Source organism: Amphimedon queenslandica, unplaced genomic scaffold (genome assembly GCF_000090795.2).
Source record: "Amphimedon queenslandica unplaced genomic scaffold, v1.1 AMPQUscaffold_13501, whole genome shotgun sequence".
NCBI lineage: Eukaryota > Metazoa > Porifera > Demospongiae > Haplosclerida > Niphatidae > Amphimedon > Amphimedon queenslandica.
The window spans coordinates 124000-150472 of record NW_003546263.1 but is presented as its reverse complement, the minus strand read 5'-3'; the positions used below and the strand labels follow the sequence as shown (position 1 = coordinate 150472).

General features: G+C 36.3%; 5 protein-coding genes across 5 annotated transcripts in view; 3 read left to right on the top strand and 2 right to left on the bottom strand.

Annotated features, from left to right (window-relative positions):
* Nucleotides 1–7: 7 nt before the first annotated feature.
* Nucleotides 8–16512, bottom strand: LOC100639849 (proto-oncogene tyrosine-protein kinase ROS-like). Its single transcript, XM_019993102.1, has 40 exons — nucleotides 16124–16512; nucleotides 15887–15954; nucleotides 13141–13165; nucleotides 11931–12071; nucleotides 11624–11847; nucleotides 11479–11576; nucleotides 11021–11433; nucleotides 10854–10952; nucleotides 10547–10750; nucleotides 10369–10467; nucleotides 10050–10234; nucleotides 9737–9855; nucleotides 9393–9596; nucleotides 8886–9136; nucleotides 8557–8765; nucleotides 8369–8495; nucleotides 8071–8225; nucleotides 7456–7593; nucleotides 7341–7404; nucleotides 6767–6966; nucleotides 6099–6313; nucleotides 5597–5922; nucleotides 5358–5543; nucleotides 4989–5200; nucleotides 4733–4877; nucleotides 4224–4624; nucleotides 3980–4163; nucleotides 3814–3928; nucleotides 3427–3596; nucleotides 3129–3218; nucleotides 2912–3032; nucleotides 2628–2708; nucleotides 2393–2551; nucleotides 2157–2286; nucleotides 1905–2108; nucleotides 1747–1832; nucleotides 1048–1182; nucleotides 742–944; nucleotides 518–654; nucleotides 8–461 (listed from the first exon to the last, which is right to left on the bottom strand). The coding sequence occupies exons 2-40, from the start codon at nucleotides 15941–15943 to the stop codon at nucleotides 426–428; spliced, it is 6348 nt and encodes a 2115-aa protein (XP_019848661.1). The 5' UTR covers nucleotides 15944–15954; nucleotides 16124–16512; the 3' UTR covers nucleotides 8–425.
* Nucleotides 16513–16928: 416 nt separating this feature from the next.
* Nucleotides 16929–22070, top strand: LOC109580196 (uncharacterized). The gene is made up of 15 exons (XM_019993101.1): nucleotides 16929–17033; nucleotides 17821–17964; nucleotides 18057–18207; nucleotides 18263–18453; nucleotides 18519–18623; nucleotides 18721–18787; nucleotides 18834–19030; nucleotides 19082–19281; nucleotides 19337–19566; nucleotides 19623–19826; nucleotides 19885–20120; nucleotides 20170–20311; nucleotides 20432–20521; nucleotides 20598–20715; nucleotides 21107–22070. The coding sequence occupies exons 1-15, from the start codon at nucleotides 16974–16976 to the stop codon at nucleotides 21945–21947; spliced, it is 2976 nt and encodes a 991-aa protein (XP_019848660.1). The 5' UTR covers nucleotides 16929–16973; the 3' UTR covers nucleotides 21948–22070.
* An 82-nt stretch (nucleotides 22071–22152) lies between these two features.
* Nucleotides 22153–23995, bottom strand: LOC100639721 (BUD13 homolog). Its single transcript, XM_003384033.3, has 4 exons — nucleotides 23766–23995; nucleotides 22802–23597; nucleotides 22485–22678; nucleotides 22153–22433 (listed from the first exon to the last, which is right to left on the bottom strand). Exons 1-4 carry the CDS (start codon nucleotides 23941–23943, stop codon nucleotides 22261–22263), a joined length of 1341 nt encoding a protein of 446 aa, XP_003384081.1. The 5' UTR covers nucleotides 23944–23995; the 3' UTR covers nucleotides 22153–22260.
* A 28-nt stretch (nucleotides 23996–24023) lies between these two features.
* LOC100635552 (splicing factor U2AF 35 kDa subunit-like) lies at nucleotides 24024–25809 on the top strand. The gene is made up of 8 exons (XM_003384000.3): nucleotides 24024–24094; nucleotides 24143–24230; nucleotides 24275–24323; nucleotides 24379–24452; nucleotides 24617–24688; nucleotides 24784–24917; nucleotides 25536–25598; nucleotides 25657–25809. The coding sequence occupies exons 1-8, from the start codon at nucleotides 24051–24053 to the stop codon at nucleotides 25697–25699; spliced, it is 567 nt and encodes a 188-aa protein (XP_003384048.1). The 5' UTR covers nucleotides 24024–24050; the 3' UTR covers nucleotides 25700–25809.
* A 124-nt stretch (nucleotides 25810–25933) lies between these two features.
* The window catches only part of LOC105316700 (sn1-specific diacylglycerol lipase alpha-like), a 4449-nt gene continuing 3909 nt past the window's right edge, over nucleotides 25934–26473 (top strand). The window contains exons 1-2 of the mRNA XM_011411793.2: nucleotides 25934–26028; nucleotides 26087–26443. Of these exons, the coding sequence (XP_011410095.1) occupies nucleotides 25934–26028; nucleotides 26087–26443 (452 nt within the window). The remainder of the gene's footprint in view (nucleotides 26029–26086; nucleotides 26444–26473) is intronic.

Genomic DNA, 26473 nt, shown 5'->3' with positions numbered 1-26473 from the left:
CTCCTTGTTGTCTTTTTCAGATAGTTTTAACACAAAAATATAATAATAATAATAATGATAATGATAATCTAGTATGTATAATTATTAAAGAATGACAGAAAAAGTCAACAGCAATAACAGAAAGTATTATTGCAACATGAAAAAACAGATAATACATTTGACTACTGTATGTTGTTGCTGGCAGTATAGCAGTAGCAGATAAAACTATAGTCATGTCATGTAGCAGAAAAAATAATAACAATAATAATAAATTATTAGTCTCACAATAACGAAAAATATTAGATGTTGACAGAAATGTGGTTGGAGAAAATAGTTTTAATATTAATAATAATAATAATAATAATAATAATAATAATAATTGTTAACATGCACACGCTGAAAGTAGAGAGAGGGAGACTGGATAAATGTTAGTGCATGCTGCGTGTCTAAAAAGGACCTCTTTCTCTGAAATGATCATCACCCTAAAAATGAAAAAAAATTTTTTTTAATAATGACAATTATTTTAAATCAAACTTACCACTAAATCTTCTTCACTGTTCAATCCCGCATGATTCTGACCGTGTGAGTCGTGCTCCTCCTTCCTATGTAAACTACCTCTTCTCCTAAAGCTATTCCTTATACGCATACTACCCTGTCTGGCTAGGTTAACAAAACCTAAAAATGTACAAAAATATACTGAAATGTACTGAAATTTACTAGAAATTACAGTAGTATGCAGAATAACATGCTATTATTATGTACCTGATCTAACTGATGACGTTCTTGAAGGACGCGACGGTCTTCTTTGTAAAATGTCTTCGAGTTCCTCATCGTCGTCGTCAGAGCAATAGCTGTCCCTCTTGTTGTTCAAGTGATCCCAATAGCTGGAGATCACGTCAACAATCTGGGCAAACTTTGGTCTTTCGCTAGCGTATTTCTTCCAACAACACTGCATTAGCTTATAGCTATAAAAAAAGATAAACATCATAGTGTTATTAAAAAATAAAATGGCATAGGAGGAGTGGCTAAAAAAATTGATGCTCAATAAATATTTCCGTAATAGCTTACAGTCTGGAGGAGCAGTCTTCGGGTTTGTCTAGTCTTCCGTCTCCAGTGACAAACTGAAGTACTTCTTGATTGGTTCTTCCTGGATATGGCTGATTACCAAACGTCATTATCTCCCATAGTAATATGCCAAATGACCTAAAGGTAATAAAAGTTTTGTTGCAATTATTGGCTCATTAAAAAAATGCTTATAACTCAAAAAATATTTGTCAGAATCAGCTCAAACTTTCTACATAGCACAAGTACATCAATGTGTATCAGAAAATGTAATAAAAATGGGGGGTGATTTCAGAGCCATTTTTCGGAAAAAACCATGGGCTATAGTACAGGGAAATTTTCAGAAATTGGCTCGTTTTTTTAAATGGCCATAACTCAAAAATTTTACTTCAGAATCAGCTCAAACTTTCTACATAGCATGAGGACATCAATATGCATCAGAAAATTTAATTAAAATGGGGGTGATTTTGGAGCCATTTTTTGGAAAAAACCATGGGCTATAGCCTTGGCTATTTTTCAAAATTTTGGCATTTTAAAAAAATGGCCATAACTTGAAAAATTAGAGTCTGAATCAGTTCAAACTTTCTACATAGCATGAGGACATCAATATGTATCAGAAAATTTAATAAAAATTTGGGGTGATTTTGGAGCCATTTCTGTTCATCATAATACATGCACAAAACTATCTCTCATTCAATAGCTTACCAAACATCAGATTCGATAGAAAACTTCCCTTGAGTCAAAGCTTCCGGTGCCATCCATCTCACGGGCAGCTTCCTCTGACCCTCAACCTACACAACAACCAAACAGTCACAGACTGATCCCCTAACCACACCCACATCCTAACCACGCCCACGCCTAACCTGATAATAGTCTGAACTATAGAGATCCTTGGCTAGACCAAAGTCCCCGATCTTTATGACGCGATCGGCTCCTTTTGACGACACGAGACAATTCCTTGCGGCAATGTCCCGATGAATGAAGTGCTGCTGCTCCAAGTACCTACAGCCTTGAGCAACATCTAAAGCAACCTGGACCAGCTCTGACTGTGTCAGCAATGGAGGACCCTAAAAGAAGGTCTATAATATTAATTACTTATTGCGTCTTGTGCTCACGTGATCCCTCCTTGCCTCTCGGAGGAATTTGAGTAGGTCTCCGCCGGGCATTAGCTCCATTATGATATAGATAGGATCATTGTTAAGACAGACTCCTAGTACTTTAACTATGTTGATGTGATTGAAGTTGCTATGAGAAATAATTTAATAAATAAAAGAGTTATAAAAGCAACACTATAAATACTACCTAAATTACTATAAATCTATAAAAGTAATTCATATGTATATGGTCATACCTCATCAGAGCAGCTTCTGAGAGGAACTTCCTCTGCTCGTCTTCGGTGGATCCTTTTCTAAGAGTTTTAACAGCAACAGGAGTGGGCCCTGTTCCCTGTCCTAAAATGTCTAGAGCAGTTCCTTGATATACTTCACCAAACTCTCCTCTGTCTATGAAACTAGAGAAAGAAGAGAGAGAGAGAGAAGGGGAGGGGAAAGATGGCAGGTAGTGAGTAAGAGAGGTGATCAATTTACTTCTCAAGTCTTAGTTTATTTCGTGGGAACTTGTTCAGAGACTCCAAATCTTCTTCAGTGCATTTGAAATTATCCCTAGACCTGAGTGTAAAATAAAAATTAAGAAAAGTCATACATTGTACATCATTATATTCCTGCCTATTCTCCCTCTCTCTTTCTCTCCCTCCCTCCCACTCTCTCTCTTTCTCTCCCTCCCTCCCTCTCTCCCCCTTTCTCTCCCTCCCTCCCTCTTTCTCTCCCTCCCTCCCTCTTTCTCTCCCTCCCTCCCCCCTCTCTCTCCTAACCAGTAGTGTGGGTTAGTCAGGGATTGCGTGCGAGAGTTCAAAGCCCTCAATCCTCTTAGTTCATAGTCCGGTCTAAAGGCATGAGTCTCTTTACGTCCTACGAAACAGCAGCAACAACAAACTAAAAATGTAAAATAAAAATAAACAATCAATTCGAGTGTTAACATGATTTGTACACATAACCAATCAGTGATACTAATTCTTAGTCTATACTCACAGAATAAGAGTCCAATCAACAGTAAGAGTATAATCCCAAACACGCTCACACCGGCAATGAAATACCATGTTGTAACAAAATCGAAGGGATCTAGAATAAGAAATACATGCATAATAATAATTTAAAGCATAATTATACATAATATTCTGCTATTATTTATAGTATAATTTTTATGCTGCATGTAAATATATGCAATTAAAAATAGATAATATTTTATAAGCTTGTAGCTTGTTTTGTTATTAAGTAAAATTTTAAAACCCTTATACTATACATCAGTACTAGTATACACTACACTGACTTGACTCAGGTTGTCTTGTGTAGCTCACTCCTGATGACTCGTTGCTGAGTCCAATTGAGTTCCTAGCAGAGACTGTTACCGTGTACTCCACCTCCCTTGTTACGTTGTTAACGTTAGCTAAATCATGACTGAGTTGTGTAGTTGTTACTGTTTGTACCAAGCCTCCATTTCTATAAAATAACGATTATTATTATTATTATTATTATTATTATTATTATTATTGTTATTATTATTATTATTATTATTATTATTATTGTTATTATTATTATTATTATTATTATTATTATTATTATTATTATTATTATTATTGTTATTATTATTATTATTATTATTATTATTATTATTATTATTATTATTATTATTCCTCTTCCTCCTCCTCTCTCTTACCGCCTCAGAATAATAAGATAATCTGCAATAGACTCTCCATTATTTCTCGGCTCACTCCATCTTAAAGTACTCGAGTCTTGAACACGGACATCCATTGGAGGAGCAGGCACTCCAGCTACATGTGTTAAAAGTCATTAGAACAAAGTGTGATTGTCATGTGACTTACGGTCAGTCATAATAGCCTCTCCAGTGATACTTTCAGGCTGGGCTTTGAAAATAGTGCCACTAAAAGATCTAGGCATGTATTCTCCAGTGACAGTGGGGGCGTATGCTGTAAAAGGGAGGAGATCAGTGAATGTATGAAACCCTGTTGCATTAACTAGTGTGACATTTCTACAACCGATAGTGCCCTAAGAGAGAAGGAGAGAGAAAGAAAGAAGTTATACAAGTTAGAGGGAGGGGTCATTTACATTCAAGCATATCCTGAAAGTCCGAAACACATTGTGGACATCATCTAGACTGAGTTCAACAACCAATGAAGTATTAGTCTTGTTATCAGTTACACTGGGGAGAGGGGGGAGGGACCACGTCACGAAACTTACAGAACTGAAATTGCTCGATCTAAATACGCCGTTATCAGTTCTAACAGTGACGCTGTGCGATGAATTAGGACTCAGTCGATCCCTCGACATTATTGTTGTAATATTAGCCGACTCTGTCTTCAATATTGTATCGCTATTGTCAATGAAGAGTTGAAACATTTGAGAGTTGACGTCTGCTCTTAGCTGCATTTCGTTCAATGAGTTCCAGCTAAGATATATGTTGTATGGGCCAAAAGGCTCAGCTGTTAGTCCTTCTACTGCATCAGGCACTGGAGGGGGAGAATGTACATATGCAATAGTAATTTATTTCCTTTTCTCTTTTCTCTTTCCTCTCTCTCTCTCTCTCTCTCTTGTTGCTATTAGGAAGTTATATGTACCTCCTTCAGTGGTCATGAAAGGTGGTTCGTTACCAAAGAGATCAATACCCAACAATGTAAACTCATTGAGTCCCTTTACTTTTACTTTGTAACCAGTGAATGGAGTCAGATCAGTTATGATATAGTTCTGTTGATAAATGGGTCCCTGCACAGTGCATAAAAGTTAGCAGAGAAAGACAAATCAATTGAAAAAGACAAATCAATTGAAATTATAAGCACACTAGGAACTAGACAAAGAAAAGGAAAGTAACTTTACCTTAGGATAACCAGGCACATTTGTGGAGCCAATCTCCAGCTCAACAAAGAAATGAAGTGGTAGAGTTGACACAACATTACATTCAGAGGGAATGGAAGCACTAATAGTCCAAGAGATATTAGCAGTCGTGTTAGTGGTAGAGACAACAGTGGTCATGGGCTTATTGTCATCAGAAGTGTCAAATAATGGAGAAAGACAATTTAAAGGCACGCCTAAAATGAAAAATAAATTGTAATCTGAGATTGAAATATATTAATAAAAAGTTAAAACATTGAAGTACCATGTTTTTCTGACATTAAGTTATTTACTATTTACATGTATTTATTTATTTATTATGACATGTAACAGGTATTTCTACTATTATCCTACCATTGACATTCTGAGGCAGTTGCTGGACTCCAGGGTTAGAGCTAATGAGGGCTGACTCTCTGTTAGGAAGAGACAGAGTGAGTAGAGTAGTTCTGTCATCCCTGGTCACATAAAAGGCAGTGTTCAACCCACTGTCTGTCCAGTATATCCTCCCCTCATCAAGAGTAAGGGAGTCACAAGGAAGTCCTGTGGTAAAGGTAGTATTGATGGTAGTAGCCATTGTAGGAGTTGCAGCTTACCTGTATCAGTATCGACACTAGATCCAGAGCCAACGTTAGTGGTAAGAGTCCCATTATCAATCTCAGTCCTACACTCAAGCCCTCCTTCCCCTGATCCAATGCATGACACAATATTATGAGTCCCTCCATCACAGAGCCAGAGCCTCTCTGTCACTGGATCCCAGGAGATACCTCCAGTTGGTTGGAGGGAGGCAGTGTTTATGTTTCTCTTTCTTCTCCTTGAGGTAGAGGGGGGGAGGAGACGAGAGACAGTGTTATTGGTGAGGTACAGCTGGTGTAGCTCTGACGTAGAGGCAGTTGGGGTACTTATAGTCCAGTGAAGGAGACTATAATAGTAATAAAAAGAATTAGATGAACTAAATGAATATGCATTAAATACACCTGCGGACCAAAATACACCTGTTATACATACACTTGCATATGGCATATACCTGTTAAAATAAACCTGCCTACCCATTAAAATATGCCTGCCTACCCATTAAAAATATATCAATAATCTTACCCATTAAAAGGATCAATTGTTGATCCCATCACAGTATCATTGAAGATGTTAGTCTCAGGATCAGCATATATCAGTTGTGCTCCTTTAGGAAAGAGTCTGAAGACTCTCCATATGTTGGTCTTTCCATCATTGCTGCCGATGATGTACAGGGTCTGAGCTATCCAGTCGTAGGAGATTGTTAATGGTATGAATCCTCTTGGAAGATCCAACAAAAGCTGTAAGAAAGAGATCATAGAATCTTCATGTCATAATCACAATGTAGAGAATGAGGTCATTATACATGTATTAGATTAAGCCTACTATTTTTAGCATCTACTAAATTTAGCTATATTAGCGAGAGAGCTTTAAACCGCTAAATTAAATAGACGCCAAAATATTTATTATTCATTATAATGGTTATTATTTATAGTTAATTTGGTTAAAAACGCTAAAATTGGTAACGCTAAACATGAGTTGTGCAGATTTCGCTAAAATTAGTAGACGCAAATAATAGTAGGCTTAAGGTAGATTAAAGACTGTGAGTATTTGTAAAGTAAACAAATTTAGGTGTACACGTACATGTATTAGCTTAGCTACATGTTTTTGCTAAATTACATGTAGCTAAGCTCATCAAGTTTGAACTGTTTCTGATAAAGTTATTAGCATTGAATGCTATGTCAATGTCTTACCTCATCTTCCGACAGTTGATCCAGTGATCTGTTATTAATAGAGCTGGTACGTGGGTTGTAGTAATAGAGGGTGCGCCTTATATTGTCGAGGGAAAGGGGTGGGGTTATGGCAGGTATCGTACGATTGGGACCTTCCGCTGCTACAAAGACTCCACTGCTCTCGCTTGAAATGGACAGCAACTCTAACGGAGGAGTGGTACCTGGCAAAGAATAACGGTGAATTTTGCATTGTGTTACTCAGTCAATGATGAATTGTAAGAACATGTGCTATAGTAAGGGTCATTGGCCAAATTTTGCCAAAAATGAAAAGGAGAAAATTCTCCATTTTTATATTTTTTTCTGGCACATATACATCTACTTATGTTGCGCAAAAAGTTTGAACTGATTCCGATCAAAATTAAATTTTTACAAATTTTAAAGTTGCCCCAAAATGCATATGTACCTAGTACCTACATGCTTATCAGTTCACAAAGCATGCTGTTTAGCGTACTGTGTGGGAAACCCTGTACTACAGTATGCATAACCTTGAATTAGAACAAAATGTGGGAAGAATAATAAGTTTTATATAACATACCATTACTAGTAAAAGTAACAGTCTGTGATGGTGGTCCATTTCCAGCTGAATTAGTTGCAAAAACCTATTAACACAATATAAGTAAATTTACTGTACTTATTGCTACACTCATTACCTGAACATCATATGATTCAGAGGCTTCAAGAATAAAAGCTAAAATATTGAAATCTCCTTTAATGGTTAATGAGAATTCGGTAATATCACCAGGAACAACAAATGGTGGACCATCATAGGGAGTATTAGGATCAGAGAGCTATGAGAGAAAGAGAGATTACATTGTGTCACTAATAATGATGATGATATGCATGTACATGTACAAGTACATGCACATGTAGTTACATACGTGTACCATATATCCTCAAATAAAAGCTGGGTGCAAATAAATGCCGGGGTAGCAATAAAACGAAACTATAAACACGCAAATTTAGCCTAACAATAATATACATGTACTGTAGATGCCTTGTACACTTCCTTGAGCTTCCTTAGGCTTCCTGAAATCATTTGTGTGAGGTCCCTGGATCAAATTCCGCTGTTGGCTTAAGTTTTAATTTATTAAAAATTTTTTTTCGAGGTTCAAATGTCATTTTAAGAAATAGACACCCGGGCTTTTATTTGAGAAAATACAGTACATGTACATGTATACATGTAGTAGTGTACATGTACATGAGAGAGAGAGAGGAGAGGGTGAGAAGGAAAAGAAAGAATATTGATAGAGATGAGAAAGACTAACTAGGTCTCCAGTTACAACAACAGAATAATTATCAACAACCCCTCCAGCATCAATTCTTGATAAAGCATCCCAGACCACAAGAGCAGAGAACTTATCTGTGGTATTCCTCAAAGGAGAGTAAGGAAACACTCGCACATTCATAACTTGACCAGGACCTGGGGAGAGAGAGAGGGGGGGGTGAAGAAGGGAAGGAAGAACAAAATAGGGAGAGACAAAAAGAAGAGGTCACAATAAATCAAGAAGAGGTAGTAGCCAAAAGAAAATGAGAGAAGAGAAGAGGAGAGTGTATCTTGCTAACGTGCTGGAGGTGATAAGAATGATCCAGTGTTCAGAGGAGAACTAGACCAATAGGAATAAGCAATAATACTAACATTGACCCAAGTGGAGAAAGAGATATTTGATATATCGTAATAATTATCAGAAACCTAGCAAGAAAATAAAACACAATAAAATAAATAAATAAATAAATTGATAATATCAACTCACTATAACTCTATCTATAGTTTCCACGGACTGATTCAAAGGTGTTAGTGTAATATTAAGAACATAAGTAACAGGAGAGAATCGAAACTCAGACGGCGACCACTGTATCCGTATAAAGGTCTCGTTAGACACGACTTCATTTAGAAAAGGAGAGCCAGGAGTGGGCGGAGTCAATACATCAATCATTCCAGTCATATCAGGAGTCAATCCAGCTACAGAATGAGAATGGAATTATGAGAATGACTTTAATCAAGAGTGCATAAAAATTACAGATTATGCGTACATGTCTATTTTCTTAAAATGCCTAGAAAAATGCTCTCTTCTTTTCTTACCAGGGAGTGGCTGTGTGGAGTTCAATATGACAGAGATTGCTCTGAAAGAGGTTGATACTTGTGTGGTTGGATTAGCATCAATAACTTTGATCAATGGAGTGAAACCAGACTGTATGAAAGCAGGCAGACTGTACACAACTGTCATTCCAGCTTGAGTTATGTACAATTTGTTAGCTCCATAAGCCAATGAGAGTTCACTGGAGGAAGGATTTAATGGTAGCATTGAGAGGGGAAGAGATAGGGTCCTATGACTAGAGAGAGAGAGAGAGAGAGAGAGAGAGAGAGAGAGAGAGAGAGAGAGAGAGAGAGAGAGAGAGAGAGAGAGAGAGAGAGAGAGGGTTGGAGTAGTGTCACATATGAGTACACAAACAAGCTAGTAATTGAGTAAACAGTCCATCAGACTACTCACACTCATCCACTCACCAGGCAACCCCTCACATCATTCAACACTACACAATGTGCATCCAATAGTTATAATACATACATTCATTACATAGCTGAGCTTACCTATTGGTATCACAGGAAGAATGATTATACTGTATTTGTCCTAGTGTTACATGATTAGTGGATGTACTACTGATGTAATATAGAGTAGTGCTGGCTGGGTCAACTGTTACAGCAGATACGCTAGGAGGATTTATACAAGCAATGAAATTCAAACTGTTGAGAGATCTAGCAAAGATTACTGTACTGGAGGCCAAGAACAGTAAACTGCATGGGAAAAAGAAAAAACAGACTGAAATATATACCGAAATATACTGGAGTAAAGTTACTAGTTCAATGAAAAACTAATTTTCATTGCACATACATGTATATTTAATTTGTACTAATTTGGTGGTACATGTACTTACCCATTAATAGAGTCCATGGCCATGTCAATGACATCAATATTAGACTCATAAAAAGTATCAATATCACCAGAACTACTGATACCAACTGTAGACACTGACACTATGCTCCTTCTTGAAGACTAAAAGAATAAAAGGAGGGAAAAAATTAAATTATGTAAAATTTAAAGTACATATACATGCATACATAGTTTAAAGACATTACAGCATGTATAAAAAAATACAAAACAAAATGATTTATATCTCATTTTTCTCTTTGGCCTCTATTAAATACAGGTGCTTCGTTTCCTTTTCTCTCCCTCTTTCTCTCTCTCACTTGTATCCAGTACAGTCTCCTTGATATCCAATCCAATTGGAGTCCACTATCATCGTTAGTTATCAAGTCAATAGGAATGGATGGAGATGTGAGTACTGGTCTGACCGCACCCATTGAATCCTGGACATAGAAAGAATTAGCAGCCACAGCATAGGAAATATTGAGCAAAGAATTATGAACACCATCTAAAAACAAAAATAACAATGATAATAATAATAATGACAAATACTATTTGCTAGATGCATAAATAAATAAGTTATAAAATAAAATTATTATGTTACTATAAATAGCATGAGCTGTTACTATAAATAGGCCCTACCCCATGAGTTATCAGTGTCTGGTCTTGACGGGTAGCGGTTGGTTTCTCCTGATATTATTATTCCTTGATCACCGGCTATTAGTAACTCTGGGACTGCCCCTGTAATTAAGCATAATTAAGAATTGCTCTCTCTCTCTCTCTCTCTCTCTCTCTCTCTCTCTCTCTCTCTCCTCTCTACCTTCAGGTAAGGTACTAAACACAAAGGTTTCCTCCACTGCCATTGTTCCTCCTGGTCCTACAGCTTCAAGGTTTAGCTGGTAGTAGGTTGAAGGAGAGAGAGATGACAATACCAAAAAGGTAGCATTTGTTTCTAAGACAATGCTCTCTGAATCAATTAAGGAATAATTGAGTCGGTAGATCCATGAGCTGTAAGCATCAGGACCTAATAAGAGTAACAATCATGTAATAATTACAGTTGAAGTAACAACAAAAATGATGAAACATACACTCATAGTTCATTGTATACTATTAGTACTGTAACATACCAAAAATGGGATCACTGAAGACTAGAGTTGACCATGAGATATTAACACTTGAGCTTGTTATCATGGAAACAGTTACATTGGTTGGAGCAGATGGAGGAACTAAAAATATTTTGAATTACATGTATGTTCTTTTCCTTTATTTCTGCTCTCTTTTCTCTCATTCTTACCAGGCAGAGTTTGAAGAGTTCTCTTTAATATTTTAATAGCAGTGGGCTGACTGGAACCAATTGGAACAATAATAGCTTGACCAGTTGATGGAAAAGATACAAAAATAACCCAATGATTAGGTTCTAGTTCAGCATAAACATAAATTGCACTTAAGTAAGTAGTGCTTGGTGAAGTTAATGGAGTAATTCTTGTATCAATAATGCTATGATCTGTAAGATTCTTATATATAAAGCTGTTGACAGTAATAAGGTAATAAGTGAGGCTGCTGAGCTCCAGTGCAAAGTAGTTTAGATTACTATCATTCACAATAGTATAAGATGATAATGATAATACAGTTGAACCAGTAGCTGATTGTATGATGGACAGTGGTACACGATATAAACTGCTATTGACTTGAACATAATACATGTACCTATTAAAAATCATGTATTTCCTGTATTTATTACATTTATCTTACCCGTGAACAGGATCAACAGTTATGTCTCTTACTTCTCCATCTATTGAAGCTCCTACAGTTCTTATACTAGCACTACCATCAAGAGATCCTGAATATAACTATTAAAGAGCAATTGTAGTAAAACCACATGCATTGTGCTACTAACTTGAGATGAAGTATCTCCAACCACAATCCAATAAATAATGTCATTGACCCAATCAACTGTTATATCTCTTAAACTATCCGAAATACCACTGTATACCACTGCAATGTCTACTAGAGTTAAATCAATATCAGTAGATGATTCATTGATATCAACATTGTATCTCATTATAGTTCCATTGCTATACGATACATACACTTCTTCCCTTGGATAACGGTAGTCTATATCTATAATGTAATTTGGCAAGTTGTAAAAAAGAAAAGAATATAAGTACTAGTAATTTTGTAATAATTTTATATCCCTAATTTACCTCTCACAGTAACATTGGAAGTGAGATTGAGGAAAGTAATCTGTGGCTGAGTTATTAAACTGTCCCTGATGTAATTATCTTCATTAACTTGTATATAGAATATCCTCTCAGTGTTAGCCACTAATAGAGCACCTGGTGAAGCTGAAAATGACGAAAAGAAAGGAAAAAGGAAGAAAATAATCACAAGCACACACATACTCTCCCTCTTTTTTCTAATTCCCCTCTCTCCTCTGCCCTCACTTTTAAAATACAGACAATCCACTACAAACTAATAATTAACTCATTAATGACTCATAACTCAATTAATAAAGACACAACACAGAGCATTACTACAGATCAAGGTTTCCCACAAGATTTTGGCAAAGTGCTCATGTAGGTTCTTGTCAGTGGATTTTAAAGTTGCTCAAAAAACATTTACAAGGAGGAAATTTTCTATTTTTATAATACACATACATATTTTTGTTCTTTATAAAAATTTTGAGCTAAGTTTGAAAAAAATTGAATTTTTAAAGTTACTCAAAAAATTGGGCAAAAGTCTCTGTACTATAATACGTCTTGAGCCAAATTTCACCAAAATTGAAAATGAGAGAATTCTCCATTTTTATATTTTTTTCTGATACATATACATGTTCTTATGTTGCATAGCAAGTTTGAGCTACAGTAATTCCAACCAAAATTGAATTTTTCTCAAATGTTTTAAAAATACAAAAATTGGGCCAAAGTCCCTGTACTATATAGTACAGTGTCTTTGGCCAAATTTCACCAAAGATGACTAGGTAAAAGTTCTTCATTTTTATAATTTTTTCTGATACATATACATGTTCTTATGTTATGTAGCAAGTTTGAGCTGATTCCAATCAAAATTGGATTTTTAAAGAATTTTAAAAGTTGCTCCAAAAGCCATGTACATGTACTGTATTGTAGTGCTTGTCAGCTCATGAAGCATGCTTCATGGGAGCCCTGCTACAGATGGTTCTTCCAGAAAAGACTAAGAAAATATTAAATTGTACATGCACAATGTATATATACACTTAACATTATTAACCAAATATAGCTTCACTAATAATTAATACACAGCATTCAAACTAGTAGTAATAACAGCTGCTTCTCATTTAAATACATTCTTTACATAACCGGCTAAATGTTTTAACTTATAAAATCAAACATTATTCTTGTCCTTATACGGTAAACAAATGAATACTACACATACCTTGTGCTTGAGCCTCTTGAACACACTAAAAAGAAAAGAGTAAAAAAATAGTAAATATAATCAGTATAACTCAGTAAAACTCAGTATATTATGTATGACACCTACGCATAATCGGAACTAACGCATTAAAGAAACGAACACAAAACTTCCTTAAATAGAAACTGAATGAAGTCATTATAGGACTCATGGACACATGCACACACCAAAACAAACAAACACAACAAAACATGAACACAACCCAAGACTATCATCACAAACAAAATAAACAATATACATGTAGCTAGGAGATGTTGAAATTGTGAAATAGAAATTAAAATATAATAATAATAATAATAATAATAATAATAATAATATGGGCCCTTTAGTTTTAAATTAATGCAGAGAAAGAAAGAAAGAGAGGAAGGGAGAGAGAGAGAAGAGAGAGAAAGAGAGGGAGAGAGAGAGAGAAGAGAGAGAAAGAGAGGGAGAGAGAGAAAGAGAGAGAACAAAAGAAATGAATAATGAAGAGGCTGAATTGGGCAGATAGCAGTAGACCACAGGCATATGACTTATCCCATATATCTAAGAATGGCTAATGGACTCAGCCACAATGAAGGCTGCACCTGTGAAAAAGGAAGATGGTGAGACTGATGTGGTGAGACATGATCTACCAAATACCATTAAACCAATTGTGGGGCATGTGACACATGTTGTGGATTTGTCAAATGCACTCCTCCTTTACCTCTTTTCCTTCTCTCTTTTCCCTCCTCTACTTCCCTATCCCTGTCCTCATTCCTCCATCTCCCTTTTCCTCCCCTCTCCCTCTCTCTCCCCTTCTGCTCTCCCTATAACTCTCATTCTTCATTTTATATTCCCCTCTCACTCTCTTCTTCCTTTCTGCAAGGTGTCACATGTTCCTTTCCAACCAAAGGATATCAATTAGGTTTAAAAAGCCTTTGAAAATTAAAAATTAATAAAAAAGAGAGAGAGAGGGGGGGAGAGGGAGAGAGAGGAAGACATATAAGTATTGCAGTGTCTTTTTGCATTAATTAAACTGTTTCATTTAAAGCACACACGAAGCACAATAATGAGTTATCTTAGAGAAGCTATCAAAAACAAAACACGACTATGACACGTTACACAAATAATAGTCAAAATCTTAGAATAATTGTCTTTGCCATTAATATTGCTTTATTTTTTTTGCCTTCTTTACCGAGGCTGCATGTTTGTATACTACAAAATTCCAGTACTACTATGTAATAGCAGTCTTGAATTTCTCTATAACCATCTCTCTCTCTCTCCTTTCCCTTACAGGATGACTAAATTAAGAGTCTGATGTTCTAATTTGGCACTATACCTCAAATAGAACAGCTAGACAACCATACACTCATAAAGGAAGGAAGGAGAGGGAGAGAGAGGGGAAGAATATGATGACATAGCCCACAGGCATTACATATACATATACATAATAGTCAAACCAAACATACACACAGAGGGCAGATACACACATGTTCCTAAACTCTCTATTTTAAAACTAATCAACTTTTAGAACAACACCAGCTGCTATTGTGCTGTAATGAACATATGGTAACTAGCCCCATGTACATGTACATGTACCACAATGACTTACATAGAAAGCAATAGAAAAGCAATTACAGAACATGTAAAAGCATAAAATAATAAAAAAGCTACCAATCAACCATATAATAGCAATAGAGCTTACATGTGCATGTGTGTGCGTGTGCGTGCATGCGTGTGCATATACCTTACATAATCACTTCATTATTATTATTGTGTTATATATAGTAATGGCTCGTTATGCAACACAGATCAAGCACATTATGCCCTGTTTGTTGAGTCTTGCTTTGCAATATATTAAGCAATTTGTGAAAATACTTCGCAAATGGACACATGTGAATGATGACACCTGAGAGTGGCATGCCAGCTAGTATACATAATTGTACATGTACATGTACATGTATGTAAAAAAGCTTATAAATGTCCCTACATCAATGTGTCTATTGGTTAAATAGGATCTCTCTTCTTTCACCCAATCTTATTCTCTTATCTTTGCTTCTGTTCCTCTTTCTCTCTCTCTCTCTCTCTCACTTTCCAAATAAGCAATAAAGGCAATTAGGCAGTATAGACAGGTGTGAGGGCCTTGTTTTATCAATCTATCAGTTTATATGGAGTGAACCAACTACTATAAATGTATAATGAGTGTGAATGGGTAAATGTGTGTGCACACAGATGAGAGTCATCCAGTCAGCTGACATTATTACATAAAGAGGGAGACAGACAGAAGGAGAGTGGGAGAGAGAGAGAGAGGAGAGAGGGAGAGAAAAGGAAAGAGAGAGAAAGTGCCAAATTTGTAGGACAACAGTAAACAATAATAATATCATAATCTTAAATCTACCCTCCTTTCCCCTCCTCCACCTCTCTCTCTCTCTCTCTCTCTCTCCATCTCCCCCTTCACTTATAGAGCTACGAAGACATGGCACAAAGGGAGTTTAGAATTACACCAAATGACACAAAATGATTAATCAGAGCAACAACAAACAAAGGAATAAACAAACAGACATCGTAGAGCTTGTACCAGATACTATCAATTAAAACTAACAAAACATACAGAGAGACAGAGAGAGAGAGAGGCTATAGCACAGAGAGAGGACATAGCTATGTAATGACATATACACATTATACAGCCATATTCATATGCATGCCATTGGCATATAATGTACAGACTGTCTTTTATACATTTACTTACCTCAAGAGTGAGCAGTAATGTGAAGCACAATAGTACAACACCTTTGAACAATGTCATCTTCTTCAAGCCTTACAGAAGAAGGGTAAGAAAAGAGAACACACAAAAACATATGTTATATATATCATGATTTTATTTTTAGACACATGCAGGCCGGGTATACAAATGAAAAACAAAAACAAATAACTAATCCCATTCTCCCTGCAGGGCCACATAAAAGCTGTATATACAAAGACTTACCACTTATAATAAGAGTCTCCTTCAACTTCACAATGGAAATGGCCCCTGGGCTTTACAAAAAAAAACTTTCACACACAAGTGTTTCTCTCTTCTTCTAGTCGCAATAAATATATATAGAGAGAAAGAGGGAGAGAGAGAGGGATTTTGAGACAGAGACTGCCCCCAGTGGAAGGAGAGAAGGTAAAATGATAGTCTATGGTTCCTCGAGCAAATTCCACCAGGTTAACAACAGGAAGGAGGGTCAGTGGTTGTTACGAAACAAATAGACCGATTTGATAGGGAGAGTGAGAGTTCCACAAGAAACAGAAAGGGAGAGAGGCCGCACGGTTATTATAAAGAGATATGGGAAGAGGTGACAGAGACTTGAGGTAAGCAAATTATACAGAGAAAGGAGGAGGAGGCAAATTAGTTACACATGAACTGCATTCCAATGCAAACCTCACAATGCAATAATAATATTAAATTAAAGTTTATTAATGATTTATTATTTTCCCGCCTTTACCCGCGGCAATCTACCGCATATGCAAATTTTAATAATTCGGACATACAAATGAAATTTTGAATCGATCTCTTGGGTTCCGCGAAAATAATAATAATAACCACGTATGATCAATGATTAATAGCTGTGTTTGCAAACTTGAGCATTTCTTTTGCCACAAACAACTTAATATTGCCCCAAAGCACTTGCTTTAAATTTAAAAGTCACGTGAATTATCTTTGATCATAGCAATCCTCGTGACAGGATGTTATGGTTTATTAATAGACTGATCATATAACAACCATAGAAAGCCACAACTTTACTGTCACAACTCACAAGAAGTAGAGAAACCAGTAACTGAAGTCATCAATCATGGTCATAAACCTTTTGCTCCTACTGTTATCTGCAGCTTTGGCCAGTACAGAGTCAGCAGTAAGTAGTATTATGCTGTTTAGTTTGATACTTTAATGTAGCTACTAGCATAATTCATGATCAATAAATGTAATGTATTATTACCAGTATGCATTTCTATTTATTAACAATAACTGCTATATTAGTAAATTAACAGTACAAAAACAGTCCAAACAAAATCAGGGCTGCATGAGATCTATAGAGGAAGCCTTGAATTAGAATACACTATGGAGCAGATTCTCACCAGTGTCTTACTATGAATTGAGACAACAGCACCTATATAGCAATTGTATTGTACAACTAAAAAGCTATTATTACAATAGCTGAATATAAATCTGTTAAATTGTGAATTTACTTGAGTTGGCAAGTTATATTAATTATAATGCAGCTACACCCAAAGCATCATAGTAAAGGGATATTCATATTGGAGTAGTCTAGTAAACACAGAGGCCATTCTATTATGATTACCTAAAAGTTTGGGTGATGCTGAATTTGTGTTGTTTGTGTTATGTTGCATACTTGCATTACTGATGTAGTCACACACATCACACATCAAGTGTAATCATAATAGTTTGTTACTAATAGCTAGGTTAATAATAAAAATTGTGCTTCCCTTTTGGCTATAATCTGAGTGTGTTGTCTTAATAACATTACGTCGCATGATATTTGGGCACAATGCATCCTCTACGATGATTACATGATTTCTATTGAAGATAATGCATAATAAGATCAGCATACATGCATGAAATAATTATTATGTACATTGAAGCAACTTAAAGCTATTGTTTTTTTCCTATTCTTTATGCAGTACTGCAATCAAAACCTAACAATCATTGACCTTTCCAATACTACAGTGGCAGTCAAGTGGGACAGTGAAAGTAGAGAAGGCACTAGCATCACATATAGAGTTACCTACTACACTGAAACAAATTCTAATCTAAACAAACGCCAGGTACATTAACTTTTCTTAACTGCCCATGAACATTATAGTATTTTAATTTGATCAAGTACAAAGTATCATATTAATTGTCATGATGTATGTAGGTCAGGACTACAATAAATGGATTGCTACTGAAAGGACTAATGCCTGCCACAACATACAAAATAAATATAGTCGAAATATCAACCACTACATCACCGGTTTTGTCACTTCCATCTACAAAATTATTATGCGACACAACATTCACAACGCAAGGTAAATAATTAAATTGTTAAATGTACTCTCAGCATGCATGATTCTATTGTTCTAGATCAGAGCAGGCAACATGCTGTAGAGGGAGTCAGAGCACATGTATTCTATCCATTCGTTAATGACAACTCAATAATATCTGCGACTGTTGTGTGGAAAAACTTAAGTGAAACTTCAGATGTTTCAATCAAATATTATAATATTAGCATTTTGACACTATATGATGCAGGTATTCCAAGTAAAGATTTTAATGTGAGTAAACCATGATAACTAAAATAAATATGATCATGGTAATTATTGTACTTCCTTCATTGTAGGAGACCTTTTTTATCGTCAGCAAATATGACACATTTATAAAACTTCATAGCTTCATTGAAATTCTAGACTTTCCACTATCAACTAATGCTCTGTATACACTACAGGTGAGTTGTGTTACAGTTCCTGCATAATTCAATTTGAATTAGTGCATGCTTGAGCAATTAGGTGAGTTTACTTAATGGTCTGTGGTTTTTCCCATAGATACAAGGTGTACTGGAGTCTGGGGAAGCTCTACCCTTTTCTGAACCAATAGAATTAAACACATCATGTAAGTTTTATTACATTAGACTTGTGACCTCTATACTACTCAATAGATGCTAAACCTGCTAAAGAGTTGTATGCACTCTTTACTGATGGAAGCAGTTACCTAATACAGGGCAACAGCCAGCGTGAAGGAACTTTTCATACCACGTCTCCTATTGCTATAGATAAAACAAGAAGAATAATATATTATAATGATGACAACAACATAAAGAGAATATGGCTTAACAATAACGAGCCACCACAAATAGTAAAAAAATGAAAGTTAGAGGCAATCTCACTAATGCCTTTCCCTTTCCAGGTTTTTGAAGGAGAAGGTCTTGGCATTACTGTACATTCGTTAGCATATGACTGGGTCGGAGACGTCCTTTATATAGGCGGGAATAAAGATGAGGATTCATTAGTATTACTAAGAGTGAGGATAAGCGATGGTAAATGGAGCATTATATATGAATCGACAATGAGTACTCCTGTAGAGATGACAGTTAATCCATTCACTGGGTAAGTGTAACACTGATTATCAGTTCATTGCTATCACTCAATACACTCATGCTAGGTTCCTTCATTTTATTGCTGGCACAGATATAGTTCGTTTTAATCTAAGAAACAATAGTAGTGTTGTGGTTAACAGCACACATGTTCAGACGCTAACTGAAGATGTTAGTAGTAATTGCCTGTATTTCATGAAAGAGGGTGATACTGTCAGAAACAACATAGTTTCAATAAACACAATAAATGGCCTGGATAATGATAATTGCTCTTTTGTATATCCTATAACAAAAACAGGCAAGTAACTTGTATGTGTTAAGCGTAAACAATGATACTGATTACCATCCTAATAGTGAGACCAGATTCAAGGATTGCTGTAGACGACACTGGCATATACTTGATAGCAAGAGATAACAGAAATCAAGATGTAGAGTTTCCATTGACTTTCTATACATTTAATAATGCAATTGGGACTGATGAGGGATTTTTGGGAGTTGATGAAAATGAAATGCTAAGATACATATTGACAACCAGCCCTGGAACACAACCAATTCCAAGTAAAAAGAGAGAGAAAGAGAGAGGACATTGTGTACATTGTTTTTTCATAATTTGTAGGATTTCAATGCTTGTCTCCTGATCTCTCTAACATTACTAATCGTCCACACATCACCAGCTACACAGTAACTGATGAATCTAATGAATATATATCAATAAACTTAACATGGAGCAAACCAGAATTACCTGATGAATGCTATAACTCATACTTCTCTCTGCCTCCTCTCACTTATCGAGTCTTCCTTAACACAAAAGAAGGACTTGAAACTAAATTAGAAGAATATGAAAATGGAAAAGTATGCCATCAAATTATGTGATTTGTATTCTCTCTCTACTTGTATGCAGATATTCTATGATACCAGTGCTATTATCACTGGCATCAGTAAAGGTATAGAGTACTTGGTATCAGTCTCGGCAATGAATCAATACACAACCAGATCTTTTAATGATCTTTTGAAAGGACCTCAATTGATCCTACAAGAACAAGGTATCATGAAAAATTTAAAATGAATACATTACATCCCATATAGTAATTTAATGAACTCCCTTATCATTATCAGTATCATCATTACTATTATTCTTACTGTTATCATTATCATTTACTCAGACACTTCATCAAGTGCTAAACCTTCAGTGTCTATAACTAGTATTTCTGCATCACCAACTTCAATACAGATAACAACACCAACAAATCCAGGTAATAATAATCAAGTACTGTTTTTACACAATGAACTTATAATCAACACACACACACACTTGATGTGCATAAATAGGATCCAGTTCAACTAATGCAGTGCTGATAGGATCAATAGCTGGTGCTGGAGGTGGAATAGCACTAATATTAGGATTAGTAATAGTTACTGGTATAATACTAGCAGTACTAATAAAAAGGTAAGAGAGAGAGAGCTCAGTAGAGAAGTATGACAGCGGAAGGGAGTGCAGGTTTATGTACATTGTTTAATGAAATTAGTCTGAGAGCCATGTACACATGCACACAGATAGTCAATGGGGTTTCTGTTGCTGCATTTCAAAGAATTTGTTTACGTTGAGTTGAGCTGCATAAGGCCTTTACGGGTGATTCCAATTTGATAAGCATGCTTTCACACGTCCACAAATAAAGATGATTAGTGAACCTAAATTATAATGCGGTCCTTTTCGAGGCAAAATAAAATAACTTGAGTCATGCATATATACTTGTGCTGTAGTCATATGCAAATATGCTATTCAGGAAATCATAATGACTGTGTATGCAATCATTGTTAAACTCTATATCCTTCTTTAGGAGAAATAAAAAATCCATTGATCTCAAGCCTCCTCCTCCTCCTCCTCCTCCTTCATCCAGTGATCTGCAGCCATATGCTGTACCAATAGATTCACTGGAGGAGTACAGAAAAAATGGAGGAAAGCTCCCTCCCTTGCCCCCTCAAAATTACGAGGTGCCCTCAGTCTCAATTGGACACATGACAGAGGCTGACGAACCATATTCGACCGTTTTACCACCAAAAGGGAGTCCTGCTACTAAAAGCATGTCACCGATCGAGACCGAAACATATAGTTCACCACTGAGCTCTCCGAAGCATGCAAAACCGAAGTACACTACAATCCCATGCCAACCGAATCCATCATACACAAAACCAGTAAAAACCATTAACACAAGGAACGGCGTTGCCACTCTTCGACCACCAAATCCTTACTCACAGCCAATCAGCTCCAAGAAAACCCCGCCCACATCTCCGAGTACCTCCCCTACAAATAGTCTTGGGGTTCCTAGCCCATACTCAGATCCTGTGAGTATCAGGGGGACCACGCCCCCTAAAAGCTCAGCCCTCTCTTTGAATGTAACTCCAAGTCCTTATTCGGAGCCAGTGAAGACTAAAAGGTCTCCGTCATCAGATAACGAGACAGATGAAGATGAGTATTATGAGCCAATCCGACCGGTCAGACCTGCTTCCTCTACAAATGTAGGCCATCATTACTTCACATTGAATCCAACAACTGCTAGGCCCTCGTCTTATTCTCCATCAGGTCCCTTGCCACCGGTTCCTACAGATAACAATAACAATGGAAGCACTGAGCAACCACTTTACTCTGAAGTAGGAGGAGCAGGAGACAGGAAAAACTAGCTGAATTTCAAAAACACCATTATTATTGTTATTCCTGTATCATAAAATCGTGTACAGTTTAATGAAAAGTAATTGTATATTTTCTGTATTTTCTGTTTGCCAGTATTATAAATTATAAAATAACACTTTATTGTGGAGTCAACTACAGTAAAACTTATAGCACTGTTATGAGGTGGGTATTCTCTGCTTTTTTTTATGGTTTGCGTTAAGTTCAGTATTAATAGAAAAACAGTCAATGAAGAGATGATAATTATTTAAAAAGAGAGGAGAGAGAGAGAAAGAGAGGGAATTCAACATAAATTACTTGTCACAATCACATTTCCTCTACACTCCATTTATAAGCAAACTCTTTAATCGATTCTTTTTCTGCTTTAAGTAAGTAGCGTTTGTTCTCGTAGCCATTAGACCGATCGACCCCATCCCAACGGTACCCCGGCGGGATACCAAACCTGTTCTGTGGCCAGGAGCCTTTGAATGTGGGTCTATCTGAATTAAAAGAGAAAAGATAATGCATAAAAGTTTAAATTTCTTTCTTACTTAATCTTGGGTTGCCCCCTTTCTTTCCTTTCTTTTTCTTTTTCGTCAGAAACTTCAACATGGGATCCTCTTCTCTCTCCCTCTCCTTCAAGAATTTCTCGAGGTCTTCGTCATCACGATAGCGAGCGAGTGGCTTTGACATTTCATACATGTCATCTTCCACTTTGTCTTTAGCTGACTGGACCTGAGCAACACTGAGAGAATAAAAAAGAACTATTTACTTATATATTTTCTTAATCTAATCTTGTATGCGTGAAAAAAAGTATTATAACTTATTTTAAATTAATTAATATTCTCTATCTTTCTCTCTCTCTTACCCTCTCCCCCATTGAGCAAACTGAAGGTCATCCTCCTCCTTTTTCTTCCTCTCTTCCTCGGTCAGTGGGTTCTCAGGAGCGTTAGGATCAATCCTTTTACCTTCTTTATTCCTATACACAGTCGGAGCATTTCTACCAGACACCAACGGGTCTAAGGACCGTATGAACCTCTCTCTCTCTGCATTAGCACGGAGAACCTCCTCCTGGGCCACATCTCCAGACTGAAGTCCAGCTCTCTTTGAACCAAGGATCATTTTCACAGGAGGTGGAGAGTGTCTTGGTAAACTTAAATCCGATTGGCTAGAGTCAAGACGAGACCTGGGCGTGGCTGATGATGGTTTACGTGGTGGACTCGTGTCAGATGACAGAGAGTGCTGTTTAGTTCTAGGAGGTACTGTCTTTGAACCGCGTGGCTTTGAATTTGAATTAGGTTCTGGAATCTTTGTCCTTTTTCTAGGTGGGCTAATATCCCCGGGGGAGTTTCTCCTTCTAGGAAGACTGATGTCATTGGGGGATTTCCCCCTTCTAGGGGGGCTAAGATCGTCAGCTTCTTTTAAATTTTTACGTCGAGGAGGACTGAAATCAGGAGAATCAGCTCTCTCTTTTCTTTTCTTTTTAATCTTTTGACTCGAGTTGTTTGGTTGATGATTAGGTGAGGGGTGGGAGGGAGAGGGAGAAGGTGACTTTTCTACTTTAACAATAGACAAGTTGACTGGGCTGGCAGGTTGGACTGCCTTCCACTTGAAATTGGTCTCGGGATCATCCCCAGTTATGTCTATAACGACAGGGGCCTCCTCTGCAAAGACATAATACAAAATGTAGCTTTTAAATTTGAACAAACAACATCTCTCTAGTGTACACAATTTAATACAATAATTTTACTGGTATTGTACATGTAAAAATGTTATATTAATAACAAATTTTAAGCATTGGGAAAATATTTTCATGAAATTAACAAATTTACCTGGGTCGTCGTCATCATATTCATCAATTTTTGGTGCTAGTTTCTTCCAGTCCAGATCATCATCGTGCACTCTAACGTTCTTCACTTTCTTCGTTTTTCTTTTCTTTTTTCTTTTCTCCTCGCTAGTTGGTTCTGCAGGAGATAAATACTTTTTCAAGTACTCGGCCTTGGACGCCATTTTGAATAATTGATTAAGTGGGCTGGACTTGAGGATGGGCGTGGTGATAGGTGTGGTATTAAACTAATTAATATTATTCATTAATAGTTTGTACATGTGCAATAAAAATGGCGGAATACTTGGCATCTATTTTTGGAACAGAGAAAGACAAGTGAGAAGGGCAATGAAGGCTAAATTCAATTTTTAAATATATTTTTAGGGTGAACTGTGCTTTCTATCACAAGATTGGTGCATGTCGTCATGGTGACCAGTGTTCACGCCTACACAACAAGCCGACATTCAGTCAGGTAGTCACGTGATTATTTACATGTATCACATGATCTTTTTTTAGACTGTTATGTTGCAGAACTTGTACCAGAATCCTACGAGAGGAATAACCAGTAACGTTGATTATTTTGTCGTCTCTCAAATTTCTAAAATTTTCTCTCCCTTTAGCTGTCAGCCCTGAAGAGGAACAGTCACATTTTGAGGAATTCTTTGAAGATGTTTTTATCGAGTGCGAAGAGAAGGTATAATAAATAAAATTAATAATACATTTAATAATGGTAAAATTGAATTTTAACAAACAATAATGATTTCACTTTATTTTGATATAACATGAGTGGGTAGTAAAATGACCTCATCTCTGGATATTTTTATTTTTTTTTAATTCTTTTTGTCCTACCTACGTTAGTATGGACCTATTGAGAAGATGCACGTGTGCGATAATTTGGGTGACCATTTGATTGGAAACGTTTACATTAAAGTAAGAGCCAAGTTCCATTAGAAATCAAGTGGGCACAATGTTTTAATTAATTTTTAAAATAATTATTTATATTTAATTGCACATTTTGTCTTCAGTTTCGATTTGAAGAAGATGCCGAGAAAGCAGTTCAGTCCTTAAACAACAGATGGTTTAATGCTCAGCCTGTTAGGGCAGAGCTGTCTCCTGTTACTAACTTTAAGGAGGCGTGCTGCCATCAGTTTGATGTTGGGTGAGCAATAGTGACCATAGGCAACTAATATAGAATGACTAGTGAAAAATAGCTCCAAAATCACCTCCAATTTTTATTACATTTTCTGATACATATTGATGTACTTATGCTATGTAGAAAGTTTGAGCTGATTCTGACAAATATTTTTCAAGTTATGGCCAAATTTTAAAATAGGCCAATTTCTGAAAATTACCCAAGGCTATAGCCCATGGTTTTTTCCAAAAAAGTGGCTCCGAAATGACCCCCATTTTTTAATTACATTTTCTGATACATATTGATGTACTTATGCTATGTAGAAAGTTTGAGCTGATTCTGACAAATATTTTTCGAGTTATGGCCGAATTTTGAAATAGGCCAATTTCTGAAAATTACCCAAGGCTATAGCCCATGGTTTTTTCCAAAAAATGGCTTCGAAATCACCCCCAATTTTTATTACATTTTTTGATACATATTAACCTTATGCTATGTAGAAAGTTTGAGTTAATTTTGAGCTCAAATTTTGGAGTTATGAGCAATTTTAAAGCATCTTATAAAAATAGTTCTTAGAATTGACTACATGTGAAATCATCCCACGTAGTATTTTGTTACACTCTTATCTCTTTCTTCTCTTCTCATTAGTCAATGTGGCAGAGGTGGTTTTTGTAATTTTTGGCACATAAAACCTATCCCACATAAACTGAGGTAACTCGTTATTAATTTCATTTATTTTTTGTTACTTTTTATACTTTTTCTTTTCCAGACGGTTTTTATATGGTGGACAGAAATATGATTACGATCATTGACATTGAGCTTATTCTATCATAATGAACTGGTTCCTTCAAGTTGGTGTAATCTTTTTTCTCCTTTTCAGCCTCTCTCTTTGTATGTATTAAACTTTTTAAAATGAAAAAAATACACAAGATGAAAAAAATTATTAATCATGATTATTTTTTCAGCCGTTTTAATTAATAATTTTCTCGCGTTTCCGTGGCAACCAAACACTCTCGATGCTTTTATTTTAGTAGCTAGTGAAAGACATGCCTGCACTGGTTGCTTTTGGCATGAAGTGGAGGATAGGGAGCGATGACTTGGTCTTCCCTTACTTTTTCTCGCTACTACTCAAACTCATCTGGTAAGTGAATGCATTTATAGCTCATAATGCGAGCTTTAAATGTCTTATGAACTACTAGGTTTCTCATGACTAGTGTGTTAGTTAGTTTTAGTGGTAAGCACAGATGCTATGAGGAGAGTGTGTTCAAGTTCTACATGTACACGCTAATGTGCATCCAGTTCCTATCCTGCCTTGTCCAGCTAGTAATCATGTTTATCAGTGGAGCTGGGACCATTGCTAACCCTCGACCACGTCGCTTCATTAAGTGGATCATATACCTCCACACATTTATCTTTGTCATTGAGTTCCTTTGGGAGAGTGTTGGGATTGTCTGGGTTTTCGATCCGGCTCTCTCGTGTGCTGCTTCACACTTTGTCCTCAGGATGACTCGTTTTATTTTATTGTGGAACGTTGCAATTTCCTTGATAACAGCACTGTACATGTTCTTGCACACGAGCCTCCAAAA